Source organism: Phyllopteryx taeniolatus, chromosome 5 (genome assembly GCF_024500385.1).
Source record: "Phyllopteryx taeniolatus isolate TA_2022b chromosome 5, UOR_Ptae_1.2, whole genome shotgun sequence".
NCBI lineage: Eukaryota > Metazoa > Chordata > Actinopteri > Syngnathiformes > Syngnathidae > Phyllopteryx > Phyllopteryx taeniolatus.
In genome coordinates this window covers 16,234,831-16,257,736 of record NC_084506.1, presented here as the reverse complement: position 1 = coordinate 16,257,736, position 22,906 = coordinate 16,234,831, and the positions used below count along the sequence as shown (strand labels likewise).

The following is a 22,906-nucleotide window of genomic DNA, read 5'->3' as shown; positions in this document are numbered from 1 at the left end:
GTACAAATACATTTGCTTTTAATATTTGAGAAATCTTAGTTTTATACTTATTTTGGTAAAATCTTTATTTAACTTTTGCACTAACATATGTTGTTGCGTACGAAAAGCCACTGAGTAGAGTCCTCACCTCTACCAAGGCCGAACTGCTCATTTACGTTTGTTTTCCATCTGTTCGTTAGTTCGCAGGCTACTCCCAGATTCATGGAGGATGAAGTTAGCAAAAGACAGATTATCGGATGTCTGAAAGATTTATAACTGAGAGATTATCCTGTGTTGTGGGATGTTAAGAGAGATTTTTCCTCCCTGATCTCCTCAGAAAACAGTCTCAGTCGGCAATCATAAATGTTAAACCTGTTCAGTATTTACGATGCAAATCCTTATGTCTGTGTTCAACACAAACTTGAGCCGAGCCACATTCTCCTTGATCGTGACGTGTACGGAACGATAGCCATTTACGACAATTACGACCCGAAGCTCATACTGTGGCCCTGATATGACAACATCTGTGCATCCATCTGGGTGGAACATATAAATGACTTGCTGGACAGTGACAATTACTTTCAAGATGGTGAAGAAGCAACTCAAGTGAGTGTACAGTGTTAAATGTCACACGCAGATTTTCAGACTGCATTCACAATACACTGTATGTAGCTTTACAATAGAGTCACGATTTTGCAAGTGTGTGTTCACGCAGCCGATTTGGGTTGCTTCATTGACATAATTAGATGCGTGGCAGCCACAATCGCTTTGGAGGGGCGTGGACGGTAAGTTACTGGTATTAAACTTAGTGTAAGACTCTTACACCTCCGATATTACGTGAAGCTGACAAATTTGCGGGTGGACTTAAGGCCCCCATCCCGCATGATTTCCTTACTCAAAGGCCCGCCAGCCAGTAAAATGCCTGCCTCGATAGCGAGCGTGAAAGAAGCTAAAGGCGTTGTCGGCCTCCGCTTTGGCTCTGATACTACCTGTTAAGGTGGAAAATTGCTAGGCCAGTTTAACCCGCCCTCTATTCTGTGTGTATTCAGTGACACCTTGAGAGAAATGTGTAAAAATACCAGATTTTCAGGCGATGTAAAAGCGTCTGATCTTAGCCTGAGCTCCATAGGATTTTCAAACAGAGCCTAACACCGTTGCGATAAGCTGCAACACAAGTTTGTTTGCCCAGTCACACATACAGTATCTTCATACCACTGTGGAATAGAGCGCAGGTGCGAAAAGCAGCACGACGCTGCAAAAACTATGTAACTGGGTAACAACTACCTGACAGTACCACTGAGTCGTCAATTTATGAGTGCAGTGCACACAAAGAAACCCTGAGAAAAATCAAAATAAAAAAAATGGCTACCTTCTCAAGGATCAAACACAAAGATATTGAACTTATTTCATCCATTTTGTACATCTGCACTCTAACTTGTGTGAATTTTGAAGTGTGCAGACATGTTTGGACAGCCTTGTCTCAGCTTTGTCTACAATGTGGATTGTTTAGCTCGTACTGCACTTGTGTGTGCGCGCTGTGTGTTTCCCACTACTATTTCGCAGTTGCACCTGCTTGTGTGTTTATGGACTTGGCAACACTATTCAGCAAGCGTTGCATCAACAATTCAAACGTTGTCACAATCGGCCACCCTCATTGTGGTCGCTGTAGTTAGTGCTTTGATGGGTGCTGCTTTTCCTGCTCAAAAGAGGGATTGCTAGAAAGGTCCGTCATCACATGGCTGTATTGAGCCATTGTGTCTTTAGAACAGTGAACTAACCTTGTTATGACTGAGTAGAGTTCACAGACTGTAATTGGGTTATTGGATATGTGTTTTTCTATGTGATTAAATGCCAACAAACATTGACCAATAAATCTTATGTTTCGCAGATGACGGAGGGGAGGCGATGTCAGGTCCATCTCCTGGACGACAGGAAGCTGGAGCTCCTTGTTCAGGTGAGTTGCTCGTCCTCCAGCTCTTTTATTTCTCTCTGCATAGCTCTGGGTAAGGGAGGGGAAATTCTGGTGTCCCAGAGGGGGCCAGGGTTGCTGCTGACTGGGCAAAATGTGTCAGCAGTAGGTGACTTTGCACTTTTCTCACACTCACCTGACCGCACAGACATTAAACAGACAGATGCCCGAGGCAATGCATCAATAATGCCTAAATATTTTCTTGAATGATCATCCCGACCCTACCGAATACCTCTGGATGTGTTGGGTACACGACAACAACCTTCATGCTCCAGAGGATTTAATCAAAACAGCCCCTTCGAGACAAAGTTTAACATCATGCCCCACTCCACCCGAAGCTCAGTTCTCCATTCTCCCAAGAAAAGTCAGGCACTGTCACGTACGTGGTTAGGGCGAAGGCGAGGAACGCAAGGCAAGAACATGGTGGACCCAATTGCAGGGAAGCAGGGAGGCAAGGCAGGAGTGGGGGAATCTACAATTCCATTGCAACATGCTGGCAATTTTTTGTCTTTTGTCTTGAGTTTGTTGTCACATTTCTGTCAGGCCAATTGTATATTACTCGTTCACTCACTGTAGTAGTCTCACCATGCTGCACTATTTGCATATCTGTTGTTGACCAATACTAGCCACTCATGCCAGAGTAGCATCTGGTCCATTTACACACTGACTGAGGGGTATCTGCAACTTTTGCACAATCAACATTGTCCCAGACTATCGTACTACTCGCTTGAAGTATCGACGCCCTTTGCGCAATGGTCATTGCACCGGACTATTGCAATATTAGTCATTCGAACTCCTCTAAGTGCTAGAGGACTCTGCATCTTTTGCACAATTGTCAAAAAAACCAAAATAAAAATAACTAGCAACCCTTTATTGCTCAGTGACTGTTTTTCTCAATGTCTTTATGTCTCAAAAGTGTTCTCTGTCAATTGACTGTCTGTTGTCGTACTAGAGCGGCTCCAATTACCGGAGACAAATTCCTTCTGTTTTTTGGACATACTTGGCAAATAAAGATGATTCTGATTCTGATTCTGAAAATAATAATATTTAATCACAATGATAAAAACAACTGGCTACTATGACATGGCAAGACATGTGACAACGACAATGAACCGACAAGAACTGAAAGAAACTAGGGAACTAAATACAAACAAATTGACGAGACAACGAGGAACACCTGGACAAGACACGAGTGGCTGGAGAGAGCTGATTGGTCGACACAAAGTAGACGAGAACAGGTGGACACAACAACCTAATGAGCACATGACAAACATGGAACATAGGAAAACATGGAACAAAACTAAACACAACCCAAACCAAAACACAGACCATGACAGTAACCCCCCCTCTAAAGGAACGGATCCCAGATGTTCCCAAAACAACAACCAAAAAGTCACCAACCCAGGGTGGGCGGAAGGGGGCCTGGAGGAGGGTACAGAGTCCACCCCGCAGGTCAGTCTGGTGGCCATCCAGGCCACCCGAGGTGAGGTGCTTGGCTGAGCGGTTCAGGAGGTCGTCCAGGATGCCAAGCACCAGGGTCTTTACAGGGCCATTTAGGTGGACGGCCACGGTGCCGAACCCAATGGTAATGCAGGGGCCAGGCAATAGGGTTGGGTGGCGGCCGCTGGACGAACGCCGCCGGAGCGGGGTCGGGTGGCGGCCGCTGGACGAGCGCCGCCGGAGCAAGGATGGGTGGCGGCCGCTGGACGAGCGCCGCCGGAGCAAGGACGGGAGGCGGCCGCTGGACGAGCGCCGCTGGAGCAAGGACAGGTGGCAGCCGCTGGACGAGCGCCGCCGGAGCAAGGACGGGTGGCGGCCGCTGGATGAGCGCCGCCGGAGCAAGGACGGGTGGCGGCCGCTGGACGAGCGCCGCGGGAGCAAGGACGGGAGGCGGCCGCTGGACGAGCGCCGCTGGAGCAAGGACGGGTGGCAGCCGCTGGACGAGCGCCGCCGGAGCGGGAGCCTGGCGAAGCTGCCGAGGAGCCGGAACGGGACCTGCAGTCGCTTCCTCAGCCTGCCGCCATTGAGGTTTGGGAGTAGAGGGTACGGGAATGGCAGAGTGCACAAGGTCTTGGGAAGGTGAACTAGGAAAAATGGCTGGTACTGAACATGGTGGCTTGGGGGCAGGTTTGACTAGACGTGACTTAATTGGAGCCGTGGAACAACGTGTGGGAACAGGTGAAAAATTAAGTGACCTGTGAACAGGGGAAAAACAACGAGGGGGCAAAATTTGACCTTTACTTGGGCGCCTCCGCTGGCCACCACGCGGCGGTCCCGGGTAGATGGCCAAACGGGTGCCCAAGAAAAGGTCAGAGGGAAAGGATTTGGACTCACTGGGGTTGGAAACGGGGAGACGTGACCAAAACGGACGAGGACGGGATAAACTAGGGAAGGAACCAGAAAAATCTAAATCTGTGTCAGAGTCAGAATCAGACAGGAGGTTAACTAAATCGGGGCCATCTTCACAATCAGAAAAATCAGAATCTAAAGAAACATGTGGATGTAAAATAGTAGGGCATGGTGAATAACTAGGACAAGTGGGGGGACCCGAGGAAAAGGACAGAAAAGACTGAACGATAGGGCTTACTGGAGGAGGGTAGGTATGGATGGCAGGCTGAGGACGGTGGGAGGCAGGTTGGTGGTGTCCAGGGTGACGCCATGTTCTTCCCGCTGGGTCCTGTTCTGGTCGGTTCATTCTGTCACGTACGTGGTTAGGGCGAAGGCGAGGAACGCAAGGCAAGAACATGGTGGACCCAATTGCAGGGAAGCAGGGAGGCAAGGCAGGAGTGCGGGAATCTCAAAATAATAATATTTAATCACAATGATGAAAAGAACTGGCGACTATGACATGGCAAGACATGTGACAACGACAATGAACCGACAAGAACTGAAAGAAACCAGGGAACTAAATACAAACAAATTGACAAGACAACGAGGAACACCTGGACAAGACACGAGTGGCTGGAGAGAGCTGATTGGTCGACACAAAGTAGACGAGAACAGGTGGACACAACAACCTAATGATCACATGACAAACATGGAACATAGGAAAACATGGAACAAAACTAAACACAACGCAAACCAAAACACAGACCATGACAGGCACCCCTGCAATTAGCCCCTTCTCCAGGGCGCAGCAACTGTTTTCGGGTGGCCCCACACCTCATTGCGTGGGAACCACACCTCATCCAGTCACGACTCCATGCTATGGGTACCTGCGACGGTGCTTCTGAGAACACCTGACAACCTGGCAGGTGGCGTGCCACGCTGATTTGGTTCTGTGTTGACGCAACAATCTGGCCACAACTTCGACCAAGACACAAACTCCAACCGCACTAAGACAGGCGTGGCCGGTGTTCAGCTGTTTTGACTCTGGTTACATCAACGCACTTTTCTTGGACTTCTTGCTTATGCCTCTTCATTGCCTTCTGTCATTCGCATACACCTCATTTATGCCTTTGCTTCAGTCATGGTTATATCTCAGACACTGGTGCAATTTCATTTGAAGCCCCCTCCATTTTTGCTAATCTTTCTTTTAACGCCCCCTGGGTTGACTCATTACCAGACTGCAGCAGAAAAAAGAAAGACAAAAGAAGATAATTTCACTGATGTAGTAGAGGAGCAAGGGGAAACTAGAGAGATTGACAAAGTCAGGAGCATTTAGTCAGAGAGAGGAAATTGAGATAAGGGCTCAGGAGTAGACAAACGTGAGAAAGGGAGAATTCAGTGTTCAAGCCAAGGAAAGGTCTGCTGACTCTTTGATTCGATTACGGTGCTGGAACTGATTCCCTCATCTTTTATCCCTCTCAACATCTCTCTCTCCCTCTTGGCTTTCCGCTTCAGTTGAGCTTCTTTTCCAAGTCACAGCCTCCTGTTGCACTCCCCCAAATCCCACTGCCTCTCCAAACTCAACTGAACCGCTACCTTATCACCTCCATCCATGCGTCCATGCATAGTGTATCCATTCTTTTTGTCATTCCTTTATCTATTCAACCACCTTTTTAACCATCCTGTCTATCCATACATCCCCCATTTATCGAATGCATCTATGCATAAATGCAGCCAAGTTTCTACCTGTCCCACCGTCCACCAATCCATCCATTCAGAAAAACACCCAATCCACCATCAAGCCATCTTTCCATCTAATCATTCACCCAGTCAATTAAACCAAATCCGGCTGCCCACACAAACAACCAACTAGGCATGAGCCGGTATCAGACTCTGATGGTATGATAACTGTGAGCAAAAATATTGTGGTTCCACGTTAGCAAGATATTGCAATTACAGCTCCAAAAGGTATTGTTTGAAATATTTTCAATAAATAACTTTTTTCCATTGAACACATCTATTTTATTTTTAAACAAAATGTAGAGTATTTGGTACTTTAGTTAAAAAAACAAAAAAACAAAAAACAAAACTGTTTTCAATATAAAATCACAATGTCAAACAACAGTAAAAGTAGTACTTATTTTTCTGAAAATTACTAGCTACATCTCTGCTCTTCAGCATTTTGTGAAGCAATGGCAGAACAGAAACAATCGGATGTTAGCCGTGCTAGTTAGCCATGTTATCTGCCTTGGTAGCAAGTCTATAGTATTTATTTCACCAATTGTAGACACGTTAACTCTCACAGCAGGTTGCAAATGTTAACTTCAAGACTGCGTTCATTCTCATTCTTCCTTTCATTCTTCCACCATCAAATGACAAGACAACTCACACTAGGTCGCACTTAGGTTCTTTAACTTTGCAAAATCATTTTTCGACACAGGAATTTCCAAATTACTGCACTGGGATATACCGGATGAATGGATTTTGCTCATTAGTTGTTCTGTTGAAGGCTTGTGCACTGAATTTCTACGTTTCTATGTCTGACACGTCTGTGATTAATCAAGAGACTGCCTGTTTCCCCAAATTGTGGGAATTCAGTAGGCTAGTGAGTCATTAGTAAAAGTGAAGAAAATTATCATGTTAACTTTCTGAAGGTTTTCTTGAGGGAATGGCCATAATTTGCCAGAAGTGGGATTTTTTTGAAGTGTTGAAAAAGTAGTCCATTGTTGTGCTAGATTATTTCGTGTCTTCTTTATTATTTAACAGGGCTTTAGTACTACCTTTCCTGCAAAGCCTCAGTTTGCCTATGAAATCTTGATCTCATTCGGATCACCGACTTGTAAAATTGGCCAGGTGTCTAATCCTGGAGGGGTCGTTTGCTTTTTTATCCCCTCTTTCCTTTACCGCCTTCCTCTTACCTTTTGAGAGGGAGTCCTCTTGCAGTTTGTTTATGGAGCAATGCCTCGTTGGTCGACAGCTATGTGCCAGGAAGCCACACACCTATTGGCAAGGTTGTAAACCTCGAAGCCCACCACCTGATATACCACCCTTGTAAAAAGTATTTGCCGTTCAGATGGCTATCACTCCCTGAGGCTACAATGTTATAGGCTAATGGGCAGCAAATAGAGCATAGAGGCCAAGTTATGTAACAGTGTTGTGCGTCCAACAAAGAGGAATAGCTTCCTTTGTGTCTGCTTGCTTGTTTGCAGGGTTTTTCTTAAACTTTTAGACTAATTTATGTGAAATTTCAGTGAGAGATGCATTACGTGACCTTGTGCGAGACATCAATATTTATGTCTTGATTTATTTATTCCTCTGGAAATGTTACATTGACCTCTTTGTTCGAGACCCTCCTTTACCACCTTAGTATTACAAAGTGCTGATGTTTCCTGTGAATCGCTTGACACAGACGTTCTAGTAAGGTGCGACAACCTGGGATTAAGACAATTTTAAAGTTATGCCGTGTGAATGTTCTAAAGGTAGAGCCTGATTAGCAGTGTGTGCTGCCTTTTGTGTATTTGTCACATTTGTCACATTTCCTCAACATTTGCACTTCCCTGTAAGTCTCTAACTGTTAATAATTACCTGCGCTACCAGAGAGCTTTTTGTGTGATACCTCTTACAACCCCAATTCCAATGAAGTTGGGACGTTGTCCATCCATCCATCCATCCATTTTCTACCGCTTATCTGAGGTCGGGTCGCGGGGGCAGTAGCTTCAGCAGGGACGCCCAGACTTCCCTTTCCCCAGCCACTTCATCCATCTCTTCCGGGGGGATCCCGAGGCGTTCACAGGGCAGCCGAAGGATGTAGTCTCTCCAGCGTGTCCTGGGTCGTCCCCGGGATCTCCTCCCGGTGGGACGTGCCCGGAACACCTCACCAGGGAGGCGTCCGGGAGGCATCCGAATCAGATGCCTCAGCCACCTCATCTGGCTCCTCTCAATATGAAGGAGCAACGGCTCTACTCTGAGATTCTCCCGGATGACCGAGCTTCTCACCCTATCTCTAAGGGAGAGCCCGGACACCCTGCGGAGGAAACTCATTTCGGCCGCTTGTATCCGGGTTCTCGTTCTTTCGGTCACGACCCACAGCTCGTGACCATAGGTGAGGGTAGGAACGTAGATCGACCGGTAAATCGAGAGCTTCGCCTTTCGGCTTAGCTCCTTCTTTACCACAACGGATCGATACAAAGTCCGCATCACTGCAGACGCTGCACCGATCCGCCTGTCGATCTCCCGTTACATTCTTCCCTCACTCCTGAATAAAACCCCAAGATACTTGAACTCCTCCACTTGGGGCAGGATCTCATCCCCGACCTGTAGAGGGCACGCCACCCTTTTCCGACTGAGGACCATGGTCTCAGATTTGGAGGAGCCTGATTCTCATCCCAGCCGCTTCACACTCGGCTGCGAACTGCTCCAATGAGAGTTGGAGGTCACGGCTTGATGAAGCCAACAGAACCACATCATCTGCAAAAAGCAGAGATGCAATACTGAGGCCACCAAACCGGACCCCCTCTACGCCTCGGCTACGCCTGGAAATTCTGTCCATAAAAGTTATGAACAGAATCGGTGACAAAGGGCAGCCTTGGCGGAGTCCAACCCTCACCGGAAACGAGTCCGACTTACTGCCGGATATGCGGACCAAACTCTGACTCCGGTCGTACAGGGCCCGAACACCCCGTATCAGGGGGTTCGGTACCCCATACTCCCGAAGCACCCCCCACAGGACCACCCGAGAGACACGGTCGAACGCCTTCTCCAAGTCCACAAAACACATGTAGACTGGTTGGGCGAACTCCCATGCGCCCTCGAGGACCCTGCCAAGGGTGTAGAGCTGGTCCACTGTTCCACGGCCAGGACGAAAACCACACTGCTCCGCCTGAATCTGGGATTCAACTTCCCGACGGTCCCTCCTCTCAAGCACCCCTGAATAAACCTTACCAGGGAGGCTGAGGAGTGTGATCCCCCTGTAGTTGGAACACACCCTTCGGTCTCCCTTCTTAAAAAGGGGGACCACCACCCCAGTCTTCCAATCCAGAGGCACTGTCCCCGATGTCCACGCGATGTTGCAGAGGCGTGTTAACCAGGACAGCCCTACAACATCCAGAGCCTTGAGGAACTCCGGGCGAATCTCATCCACCCCTGGGGCCTTGCCACCGAGGAGCTTTTTAACCACCTCGGCGACCTCAACCCCAGAAATAGGAGAACCCGCCTCAGAGAACCCAGACTCTGCTCCCTCATGGGAAGGCGTGTCGGTGGAATTGAGGAGGACTTCGAAGTATTCTCCCCACCGGCTCACAACGTCCCGAGTCGAGGTCAGCAACGCCCCATCCCCACTATACACAGTGTTGATGGTGCACTGCTTTCCCCTCCTGAGACGTCGGATGGTGGACCAGAATTTCCTCGAAGCCATCCGGAAGTTTTTCTCCATGGCCTCACCGAACTCCTTCCATGCCCGAGTTTTTGCTTCAACGACCACCAAAGCTGCATTCCGCTTTGCCAGCCGGTACCCATCAGCTGCCTCAGGAGTCCCACAGGCCAAAAAGGCCTGCCACGTCGGACCGGCATCTTCCCCCACCATCGGAGCCAACTCACCACCAGGTCGTGATCAGTTGACAGCTCCGCTCCTCTCTTTACCCGAGTGTCCAAGACATGCGGCCGCAAGTCCGATGACACGACCACAAAGTCGATCATCGAACTGCGACCTAGGGTGTCCTGGTGCCAAGTGCACGTGTGGACACCCTTATGCTTGATCATGGTGTTCGTTATGGACAATCCGTGACAAGCACAGAAGTCCAATAACAGAACACCGCTCGGGTTCTGATCGGGGGGGCCGTTCCTCCCAATCACGCCCTTCCAGGTCTCACTGTCATTGCCCACGTGAGCATTGAAGTCCCCCAGCAGAACGATGGAGTCCCCAGCGGGAGCGCTCTCCAGCACCCCCTCCAAGGACTCCAAAAAGGGTGGTTACTCTGAACTGGTGTTTGGTGCATAGGCACAAATAACAGTCAGGACCCGTCCCCCCACCCGAAGGCGGAAGGAGGCTAGCCTCTCGTCCACCGGGGTGAACCCCAACGTACAGGCGGCGAGCCGGGGAGCAATAAGTATACCCACACCTGCTCGGCGCCTCTCACCGTGGGCAACTCCAGAGTGGAAGAGAGTCCAACCCCTCTCGAGAGGACTGGTACCAGAGCCCAAGCTGTGCATGGAGGCGAGTCCGACTATATCTAGTTAGAACTTCTCGACCTCACACACCAGCTTGGGCTCCTTCCCTGCCAGAGAGGTGACATTCCACGTCCCTAGAGTCAGCTTCTGTAGCTGGGGATCGGATCGCCAAGGTCCCCGCCTTCGGCCACCGCCCAGCTCGCATTGCACCCGACCCCTTTGGCCCCTCCCACAGGTGGTGAGTCCATGGGAAGGGGGACCCACGTTACCCTTTCGGGCTGTGCCCGGCTGGGCCCCATGGTGCAGGCCCGGCCACCAGGCGCTCTCCTTCGAGCCCCAACTCCAGGCCTGGCTCCAGAGGGGGGCCTCGGTGACCCGCGTCCGGGCAAGGGAAACCTGAGTCCATAATTTGTCTTCTTCATACGGGGTCTTTGAGCCGTGCTTTGTCTGGTCCCTCACCTAGGACCTGTTTGCCATGGGTGACCCTGCCAGGGGCATAAAGTCCCAGACAACTTAGCTCCTAGGATCATTGGGACACACAAACCCCTCCACCACGATAAGGTGACGGCTCAAGGAGAGGTTGGGATGTTGTGTTAAACATAAATAAAAACAGAATACAATGATTTTCAAATCATGTTCAACCTATATTTAATTGAATACACTCAAAAGACTAGATATTTAATGTTCAAACTGATAAACTTTATTGTTTTTAGCAAATAATCATTAACTTAGAATTGTATTGTTTTTATTTATGTTTAACACAACGTCCCAACTTCATTATAATTGGGGTTGTACTTTGTTACTTGTCAGTCTCATCTCCCCATACACGGTTACACATATGTTTGGTGTCTACCGCCTCACAGATAAGACAACGTGCAGTGTGACTGGAAGAAAGAAAGGCAATTATACAGTTCAGCGTATTCGTAACAACATAGAGACAAGTGTCTCAAGACAAACTTCTCAGGATTGCTTCTGCTGCTCTCCTCTCCCTCACAACAGGCCTTTATCATTGTGTCCTTGTTTGTTGCTCACGTCTGGTTCCACTGCGGTTTGCATGGATGCACAATAATTGCTATTATCGGCACAAATTGTTGACGGCTGCGTGGTAATAAGAGACCGCGGCATGCCTTTCAGAAGAGCCCAAAACACTCATTACCGCTAATGCTACAAAGAGAGACCAGACCATACACAACATTTCCATGCATGGGTTATGCCTCTTCTCCTCACAAGGTGCTTGCACCGGAAGTGCAAAGACCCTTCATAATTTCCACTAACAACCCAGGTCAAACTTAGCTTCTCACCAAAATACAAAGCTTGTCTCTCTATTGAGATATATCACTTCAACAACATTTCTTGACACGGCTACTATTCTCCAACTTAGGGCCTCAGCCTCATCTTGTGGCATCTTAGGGCTTTACAGAATGAGTGCAAAAAAGTAACATTTTCAGCCAATAGCATAGCAGCTAGCAGGTCAACCACTTAGCCCACCTCTTCAGCCTCCTGACATATTGCATGATACCACATACTGTTTGGGGTTTATGCCACAGACTTCGGGTTTTAAGGACTGATCTCTCCTCTGGTCCGTTTTTCTCTATGCAAAAATGACTGGATTATTTACAAGATCACTCAAGGCACAATGAAAATTACGCTAAACGAGGTGAGCGATATCGTATAGCAAGAGAAGAGAGAGAATCATCTTTTATTGTCATGAACATGCATGCATGCACATGAAATTTGTTCTCTGCATTTAACCCATCACAGTGAACACATACACATGTTAGTGGAACACACTGGAGCAGGGGGCAGCTGAAGTACCCAGGGAGCATTTCTGGGTATCAGTGTCTTGCTCAAGGACACCACAGCCATGAGTCCGGGGGATGTTGGCGGATGGTCCAGTCGGGGTCTTGAACCTAGGTCCCCCACGGTGGTAGGCAATGATCTTAACCATTGGGCCACGGCTGCCCAATAGAGTAGCTAGCTAATGTAGATGTTAACGTTAGCACACTAGAGTCCACTGGTCAAAAGACTGCAAAATCATTGCCTTTTTATTAACATCTGAAAGCAAAGCAGACAAAACTCCAGAAGTATGACCCAGAAGTACTTCTGCTAGACGAGATTTCTTTTGCCGGAAGGCCCGCCCCGCCCGTGATATAAACCCAATCCCAGCATTTGTAAATTTCTTGGTAGAATTACGAATTGTGCAGCACGGTGGCCGATATTATAGAGGCATTGGAATTCAGGGGCTCCACTTACAAGGGGTCCTCGTTTTACAACAGTCTCTCTGTTTGTACCGTACATACTGTTTGTAATTCAATTGTTTACTATTGATGCCGTAGAAGTGTTGTTGATGCACATATTTACTGTAATTATGACTTTACTACGGCGTTAGCGTAGTTTAGCGATAGACTACGTCGCCTTTTGTACAAATTCAAGTTAATTCTCTATCGTAGGAAAGGAAGTCCATCCTAGACCGAGGACCCCCTATAGTTCCTTAGTGATAAAATAGGGTTAACTAGCTTTTTTATTCGCTCTTGTTTTGCCTTTGTGTGTCAAAACTGATAGATGCAAACCACAGACACATACTAACATTAATATTTCTCTATGTTGCGCATGTCTGCTCTCCTGAGCCTTGTTGTGTTGCATGAAGAAAATGGAAAAATCATTGTAGGCGGTCGTTCTTATATGTGATCTAGGTCAGCGGAGATGTGTGCGTGTGTATGTTTGTGTATGTGCTGGGGATGACATCATCACAGCCATTTCTTTAAATAGCTCCCAGTAGCCTCTGTCACTGTGGTTGTAAGTGTGTTGAGAGCAGCAGGCCTCGAGGGAAGGATGTTAGGAAGATGCACCCCTTTAGTGCTGTAGCTAATAATGTGTGAGTTTGTTGAGTGGGCTGCTTGCATGTGGAGCATTTGCCCTTGTGTGTGCGTATGGCAGGGACACGACACACCCGTGGTTAACCTCACTCAGGGCGGGGCGTCCTCTTACTCAAGATGTCACGGCCCAGAAGCATGAGGCAGTAGTCCTCAGCCGCAACTCTGATTTAAGACGTCCTGGACACCGTTAGCGAGGCGATGGGTGGAGGGGGGGTGGCTGTCATCTCTTAGGCGCTACGATAAATCACTCACAACTGGATGGTACGTACGCCACAGCTTGATCCACTACAGCCGGCGATTGGGAGCTGGTGCCGGCCACAGCCCTCCACCTCCTCTGCAGTACAGCGCTCTGGCCCAGAGGCATGACTCTGCAGTAGAAGTGTGGGTCAGAGGCTGAGAAGAGAGCGGAAGGGGAAGGAAAGACATAGTCGCCGCACTGTCAGCAGCATCCACCAGCTCCATCCTTTTCTACTCTTTTCCTGTCGTTAATCTCCCTTTCTCTCACTTCTTTTTGCACTTAAGCCCCGATCTGTCGAAGAATGCTTCATCACTGCAGTGACTCAATACCCGGTGCAGTCAGAAACACAACTGTGTTGCAGAACTTCATTACTAGCAACACTAATGACAATTAATGCATTTTCATTGCTATTATGTACCAAAACGTTATTATTATGCCCCGTCTAGAGGAGTGTCAAGGACATAACTCGAAAAATTATCTTGTGCCGCCTTAGGGCATTCACAGAAAAAGCACAAAAATACGATCAGAGCTCCGATGAGATTAGTTCTTTTAGTGACTAGCTGAGGATATGTTCCACAGAAAAAAACATGACTAGGTAAATATGTGAAAAGCAAATCATGACTATGCAAGGGTTCACTGTCGTAGCGTTAAAAGAATGAATTACAGTATTATTTAGTTAATATCTGTCACTTAACAATTGTGTGTGAAACATTTACAGTATTTACATTTACTCTGGTTACGACAGAGACTGAAGACAGTCTGAAACAGCTCTAATGTCCTTTACTGATGATGTTGAATGTGTCTTTTTCTGCAGCCCAAGTTGATGGCGAAAGATCTCTTGGACTTGGTGGCCTCTCACTTCAACCTCAAGGAGAAAGAGTACTTTGGAATTGCGTACACAGACGAAACGTGAGTCCTCTTCCAAAGTGTTCCACCCAGCAGTCAAATGCGATGTAATAAAGTTACTTTTCTGGACTCGGTTGGTGGAGGAGATGATCTGTCAGTCTCTACAGAATGAGAAGAATCTGGAAAAGTTTAGGTTTTCCTTTGCTACAGTTTGATGACAGCTTTGTTCCAGTGTACAAGCAGAGATCACAGGTCTCCGCCAGCCGCAAGATTTCCACTCAAAACTGTGCTTCAAATATAGAAAAAAAAAGACACATAGTTCTTTGGGTTCCAAAATGCTGCTTGATACCAAGTCCTATCAAGATAGTGGGATTAGGAACAAAAAGAGGAAGTAGAAGCCATCTGATTCCATTTGATTGTCTATTTCCATGTACATTTCAAGTGACACATAACTGATGTGGCTATGTTCACACTGACGGTACACATGAAGCAACACGCGTGCACCGACTCTCAAATTGGATGTTAATAACTCCAGAAGCATTTACACCAGATTTAAACAATAATACATAAATAATACAAATATTAAACATTACATTGCATTTAGTTGGCCTAGACTGACACGCGGCATGGTGGCCGACTGGTTAGAGCGTCAGCCTCACAGTTCTGAGGACCCGGGTTCAATCCCCGTACCCGCCTGTGTGGAGTTTGCATGTTCTCCCTGTGCCTGTGTGGGTTTTCTCTGGGCACTCTGGTTTCCTCCCACATCCCAAAAACATGCATTAATTGGAGACTCTAAATTGCCCGTAGGCATGACTGTGAGTGCGAATGGTTGTTTGTTTCTATGTGCCCTGCGATTGGCTGGCAACCAGTTCAGGGTGTATCCCGCCTCCTGCCCGATGACAGCTGGGATAGGCTCCAGCATGCCTGCGACCCTAGTGAGGAGAAGCGGCTCAGAAAATGGATGGATGGATGACATGTCCCCTTATTGATTTAAATGAGTGCAACCGCCACATTACTCCACTGGCTGCCGTCTGCAATTATTTTGCATAATAGTGCAAAATAATAGTGAATAGCGTCACTTGAACTATGCAGTGTAAATCCAGCCTTCAAGCGGAGGCCACTATTTGAGAAAACACAGCAATGAGTTCAGTGTGTGTTCGCTGACCAACAATGACACGAGTTCCATCTCGTGACGCTGCTTGCAAAGTCGTGTAAAGGATTGAATGATTTACATACAGGGAAATAATGCTACGGCCGTTGTGTGCGTGTGTTTGTCTCCTTTGTTTATGTCGTTCGAGGGGAAGTGTGGGCCACAAAAGAGGGACAAAGCAGGGAAAAACAATCAGACACATGAGCATTAGTAATTATTTCCCCCCAACATATCTCAATAGGGGGGTTAATTATATTGTTTTCGCTCTCCTCAGGGGCCATTTTAGTTGGCTGCAGCTGGACCGCAGGGTATTAGAACATGAATTCCCCAAGAAATCAGGGCCCATTGTCCTCTACTTCTGTGTCAGGTGAGTTTTCATCCACTTTATTAGCACGCCATGGTTCCCCCCAATGAAGGATTATGTATGTGAGAAAGTGCTGTTATGTTTGTTTGTTTTGCCTATGCACAGGCAAGTAGCACATTAATGGTGTCGGCTATTACGGGCCCCAATAAAATTGCTTTGACCCCAGCAGTTAACTCCTGGCATGGGGGCCTCTCAGCCAATCACGAGCCTCATTGACCTTGTGTGTGTGTGTGTGTGTGTCTGCTGTGTGTTCAGGAAGTTTAGCATTTCCCGCCCCACAATGAAGACTGCTGGGCATTTTTATATTGAGGCGTGCTCGTTAAAAAGATTTTCAGCTCTGCAACTTGTCAACAGTAAAATATGGGGGCTCTCCAAGTCAAAATGCTACTTGTTTAAAAATATGAACTGCTGATGTGACAAACATACACACACACCCATAAACTTGCAACCTCAGATAACCCTGAGTGAAAAGCAAAGGCTTTGTTTTTGGCCCACTGGAGTTCTTTGTTCCCGACACATCCGGATAATGTCAGTAGCCCACCCCACCCCAGCTCCCCTCCGGAGAGTTCCCCATTGGCTAGCAACACGCGTAGCAACGCGGTACACTGGGCCAAACAATGTGGCTGAAAAAAGTCGTTCCCGGGTTTACATTCACAACGGGAACGAAAATAATGACACAATGCGACGATTGTTAGGCAAAAGCGTACTCTCGTCTCACAAAGGAACTGGAGGAAAACAAGTGTCTGTACAGCAGAGACGTTTTTAAAATGAATACATTTTATTTGCTATTATTTGTCAATAATAATACATGTAAGGTTTGTGTTGAGGGTATTAATTGTGTTTATTTACGTTTTGTCTACGTCCTGTATTTTTTTAAAAGGTGTACAAAACGTACAGGTGACTCGGTTTAAGACTGACTTCCAAACCTGCAACAGTGGTGTAACATGAGTTTGCACATTAAGTTGTATCGCGGCGTAATTGTGATGCAGTAGTAAACGTAATAAGTAAAGCAAATAAATGTATGAAAAACACTTCTAGCCCATAAGCATAACAGTAGCGTATCAGCAACTGAGTGTCACTTTTTGTGTTGTACGATTAAGTTTTCTGACTGGAGTTGTCCCTAGCCGATTACGGGATTGGAAATCGGGGCCGATCATGTAATTTTAAGATGATTGGTATTGGTATTTTTTTTAATCTTAATTTTTTGAAGTCATATTTTGACAAAATAAACCTGGGGTGTAAATATTTTACTAAATGGAACAGAAATAGCTTGGTTTTAGATTACACAATCATGTAACGTTTCATGTTCGTGTGGTGGCGTGAAAAAGTGACTTGGCTTATAGTCATATCGGAATGTATCATTTGGGATACCTTATTTCAAATTTTTTAAATTAAGACGATTGAGACAATTTAAATGTGCTCTTTTTCTTCTTCTTTATGCATTGGCCAAGTATCGGATCGGGACTCAGTATCAGCAGATTGGACTCGTGCACATTCCTATTTCTTACGCTTGCATTGCAAACTAGTTCATTGCTCGCCAGGCGTACACTCGAAACCTCATCTGTCGAGACCGTCGTAAAAACTGAGGACCCCCTGTATGTGGCTATTTAAATTCACAGATTACAAAGACAACACCCGTAACTCATGACGTTTATCATTTCATAGCCCTAATATACGAAGGCGATATGATGTGGAAGAGGGGCTTTAACTGCTGAACTAAGACCCCAGTTAAAGGTTTCAGTTGCTCGTTCTCTGCCATTGTTCAGTCCAGTCACCAGCCTCAATACCTTCCACACACGCACGTAGACACGCATGGACAGGCAGATACAAGACTGATAGAACAACAATCAACCCAAATGTCAATGCTGAATTCATTACCAGCCCAATCATATTCTTTTCACTGGCATGAAGTATACGGATGTTTTTGTGCGTATGGTGTTTGAGTTACGCTTAATAAATGTCAGTCTGCCCTGTGCGCCCATCTCATCGAGAGGATGGCTTTAATTAAACGTTCATACGGGGTTATTGATTGGGCCGGTCTCGCAATCTCCCAACACTCGATTGGTAAAACGATAAGGGCCTTACGTCATTGATCCTCTTAAGAACCTTCACGATCACTGCCTATAGCCTAAATCCGTTTTTCCCTGCCTGTATTGAGCCAAGGAACACATTTTACATGCAAAAAATCTCATGGCACACCACCAAACAAAAATGTCAAAATAATGATCTTGTCTCAATTTACTCAAAAATGAGTGAAATGTGAGCCTGTTTAATGGAACACAAAACTGACATACTCGCAGAAAGTGTGTGAATAGTACCCCTAGATGGCTGTTATGCCTATGGTAAGGAGTTCCATCGCCGGTTGTTATATTGAGAGGGAGTGGAAAGAAAATTGTGAATAATCAATACAACAGCTGTGTAACTAAGTTTTTTCCAAAGCATAACTAGGAGTTTTATCTCCTCCTGAATGTTCAGGATCTTCCTCTGGTGCTTCAGATCTCTTCAAGAAGCCCTTTCAAAGATGCAGGACACTTCATGTCCAATCAGATTTCAACCTCTGTCTGCCCAGGGCCTTCAGAATCAGCAGTGCTGGTCCATGTACTGTAACTTAAACTACATGAGCAATGTAACTTTGTTTATCTCAACAGATTTGAAATTTGTCCACACGGGGTCACAAAAACCATTTTTGGTTGGTCAGAGCAAAACTTGTTACAGCTAACTTCAACTCGCAGAACACATCTGTAGCAATGTGCTCACATTAATACATTTTATAATAAGCATCTCTGGTGTGTATGATGTATAGCGGAAAATCGATTTAACGGACTCATGTGGGGGAGTGTGTTGTCTGTTACATTCAATTGTCCGTTAAATTGAAGCACTTTTTTGTGGCCTAAAAACATCAGCACAGTACAAAAATACTAAAAGCTTTAGATTGTTTGAACATTTTTAAAGTTTATCGAGACTTACCTTGGTGGTGCATGGAAGGGGTGATTTTGAGTTCCAACTGGACACTATTTCCTTCCTGTTAAATCCAAAGTCCGATAAATCGGGATCCGTTAAATCGAGGTTCCACCGTACAGGTATTTTATTTACATGTTTTTGTCACGTTATTAAATAAATATTGTGAATTGCTAGATGTACATGACACAATCGAGTGCTGTTATATTGCATTTTATTATAGTATTGATTGATTCTAGGCGGCATGGTCACCGACTGGTTAGCACATCTGCCTCACAGTTCTGAGGACCAGGGTTCAGATCCCGGCCCTGCCTGTGTGGAGTTTGCATGTTCTCCCCGTGCCTGTGTGGGTTTTCTCCGGGTACTCCGGTTTTAGCATCTTTTAGCAATGAGTAGCTTCCCAGCATACCGCCATGGTAGTTTCCTAAAGCTCCACATGCATGCTCCATTCATGAGCTAAATTTAGAAGACGCTATTATGTTACTTCCCTGCCTCACAAGTGCTCTGCCAGAAGTGGGTTACTGTGCTTTGCGAGCCACGTGTGTGTGTGTGTGTGTGTTATTACTCCCATGTGCGTGACGTGTGCTGTGGAATCACTACAAGATGAAGGTGACAAAGTGCATCACATGCACATTTAGTGCAGTGTGTGTGTGTGTGTGTGTGTTTACAAGGCAAGATGGTGAGACAGAGGACGTGGGACACACGAGCCCACAACACAGATGGCTGTAGTGCCACCTTCTGGACATTTTTGTCATCGCACTCGCCACCCACAACATTAGGTACACCTGCAGTTTGATGAGATGCAATACAAGAACTGTAAGCAACACATCTGCCTTTACAGACATAACAATGCTTAGATTATCATGATCTTAATTAGATGAATATTAGAAACAATTCTCTGTATAATGCAGTGCTCCTCCACATCACAATAATAAACATAATGTAAACTCAAAAAATAGCTTGACTGCATTTTTATCTTTTTATAATACAAATTCTCATTCGAACTGCATAGGTGTGCCTAATAAAGAGGCCAATGAGTGTAAATGCACAGTACAATCATTTGCATGCTGTTTTCTCCTTGAAATACAAAACAAGCATCTTGGCACATTCTTTTGTTTTTCTCCATCTTCAGATTCTACATAGAGAGTATATCATACTTGAAGGACAATGCTACCATTGAGCTTTTTTTCCTCAATGCCAAGTCCATCATCTACAAGGTAAGCCAGCTTTCTGTTGCCATAATTCATACCATTGATAACAAGATTACTGTACATTATTTATTCCTATGTGGTTTCCTGGATGACTGCTAAAGAAAAAATGTAAGAATGAAAAAGTTTATGTCCATGACACTTCCTTACATTCTGCTGACTTTACCTCAAATGAAAATAGGACCACGGAGAATGTGATGTGAACAAAGCGCATTGGCTGTTAGCCACCATATATATGATTTTGCCCAGAAAATTACAAATGATTTGAACTATTGAACCGCTCACATCCATCTGCTCAATGTTGTTAGTGCAGCATATAAGCCAAACAGTTGTACATTTGATAATGCAAGCATGAAATTTAGCAGAAATACCCATAGTGGAGTTGAGTTAAAGAAAAAAGAAATGGCTCGCCAAGTGTAATTACAATATGGTGGCCATTTTCTAAGATGGCTGGATGGCGTTTACTGTGAAAAAAGTATCAACATATTGTTGTATAATTTGCCAAAGTGCAGTTAATATTGAGATAAAGTTGGTGTGTCTTTGGCATTCTCCCATTACTGACTTTAATTGAGCTGTAACAGCTCCTGCTTTTCAGGAATACACTATAGAAAATGACTGATATTATGCAAAATATGCTTAGCTCCCATGTTAAAGTTAAGTATGTTGAGTTCTAAGTTATCTATTGTGCTCTATTTTTTCTCCATATGACTTACTGTTACTGTTTTTAGTCATTTATTCATGGAAATCCTGGGGGGAAAAATATAATTTGATACATATATTAACCCATTTTAACTACATCTGACCTGGAGAACTATAAACATAACAAATCCAATCATTCTTTTTTAACACGCGCACTAACCTAATGTAGGCAAAGGTCGATGCTGTCTTATTATAAAACAGACAGTTTCGTGGGGTTTTTTTCAAGAATGTGAGTTTTGGGCGCACTGAATGTCATCTTAAGAAAATGCTGCAAATATTGGAATTTTTTATGTCACTTTTTTTTTTTTTCAATTAGTGACTTAGTGTATATTCATACCAAATGTCATGCTTTTCAACTGAATGAATCTGGCTGCTTCCATTATGTCAGTTGTACTTCAACTTTTTACACTAAGTACCACCTAAAAAAAAAACTGACCTCTCCAAGTACCACCCCCATGACTGAGATTAAAATACAGAACCAGAGGAGGCCTATGTGGTCACGATTCTTTCGTGTACCACTTTTGGTATCACAGTTTGTTATGTACAGTTTTGATCTGTTTCGCCAGTCGAGCCATTATTGATAGTGTCCAGAAGGGGGAAACCATTGTCCAAAATTATGGCAGCCTTCCAAAAATCAGCATTATGTTTTGGAGATCATGAATGGATTCAATACGTTTTTGTTCTCACTGTCAATCAATGAAGAGAACAAGTGAAGGTACATCAATGTACACTCATGGAACTCTACTGTAATAGTAATAAAAAGCTGATACATACAGATTTGTGATTCACAGAAAGAAAACAGTGATAGGTGTGCAGTACAAAATGACACATTTGTGTTTGAAGTGGGGGAAACGCGGTGTGTGGTCCTCACAGAGTCTGTCTCGTGTTTCATCGCGACCGTCTGATCTCACCAAGCCAATTAAGAGGTGGATTGTAAAGAGAGCATTCCTGGCATACTTGACCCACTATTCACATCCACGGCCACCCTTCCCCCTTTATATACACTGGATAATATAAACAGAGCCGGGCAAAAAAGGTCTCCTTGCTTTCCAACTCTTGATTTTCATGTCTCAGAAGGTGTAAGTATTAAGTAACCATGCAGTAACCATGCAAAACAAAAATGCAGTTTAAAAATATGCTATGAATACTTTAAAAAGCATAACTCTGGTAACCTCTTAAACCCCCTCCCCGTAATCTCTGAGCCCCATCCACATGAAGAGGTCATGAAATGAGAGATGGAAGCAGTTTGTCGGCAGATGAAAAGAATTACCAGCCGATCTTTGGGCAAGACATGAACATCAGAGACATTTCAGCGGTTCCGCAACCCGTTTTGGCACAGTGTCTCGTTTCTAACATGTCCTTCATGTGTCTCTTTTCTCTCGTAGGAGCTCATTGAAGTGGACAGCGATGTCGTCTTTGAACTGGCTTCCTATATTCTCCAAGTAAGATAAAATGCTTCCCCCTCCGCCCCCTTTTTTTCAAATGATGCACTCGATCCAAGAGTCCCCTCTTCACAATGTGGCCACAAGTGTTTGATGCTAATTGACGAGGATCATCATTATGTTATGTGCTTGTCAGTCTGACAGAGATGGTGTAATGACGCTTCCAACTTGAAATCCTAAAAAGCCTCCACTGTCTTGCCATCGACATTCCTAGATGCCCTCAGCCACTTCTAATGTAACCCAGCAGCTGGGTGACGCTTTTGGTTCACATAGTCACTCCATTTATAACTACAGTATGTTTGCCTCTGTGTGTGTGTTAACGTGTGTATCAGGTGCAGTGGCACCTTGACTTTAAGGCTACAACAATTGTTCGAATAACTTGGAGTAACTCCGGTAAAAGATAGAGAAGCTCCAAATTTTGGAATCATTTTACACAAACATGAGGTACAATGTGTACTATAACAGCATGTCAATGGCCAACAAGGAAGCTAACGTATTGATGTTAGCTCATTTACAACCCCAATTCCAATGAAGTCGGGACGTTGTGTTAAACATAAATAAAAACAGAATACAATGATTTGCAAACAATTTTCAACCTATATTTAATTGAATACACTACAAAGACAAGATATTTAATGTTCAAACTGATTAACTTTATTGGTTTTAGCACATAATCATTAACTT

General features: G+C 45.3%; 1 protein-coding gene across 10 annotated transcripts in view; it reads left to right on the top strand.

Moving 5' to 3' along the window:
- Nucleotides 1-22,906, top strand: part of frmd4a (FERM domain containing 4A) — a 163,967-nt gene that overhangs the window by 102,036 nt on the left and 39,025 nt on the right. For all 10 annotated transcript variants that reach the window (XM_061773146.1, XM_061773140.1, XM_061773144.1 and 7 more), the window contains 5 exons: nt 1,868-1,933; nt 14,370-14,464; nt 15,826-15,918; nt 20,006-20,090; nt 22,166-22,222. In XM_061773146.1, the coding sequence (XP_061629130.1) occupies nt 1,868-1,933; nt 14,370-14,464; nt 15,826-15,918; nt 20,006-20,090; nt 22,166-22,222 (396 nt within the window). Of the gene's footprint in view, nt 1-1,867; nt 1,934-14,369; nt 14,465-15,825; nt 15,919-20,005; nt 20,091-22,165; nt 22,223-22,906 lie in introns of those variants that run through there.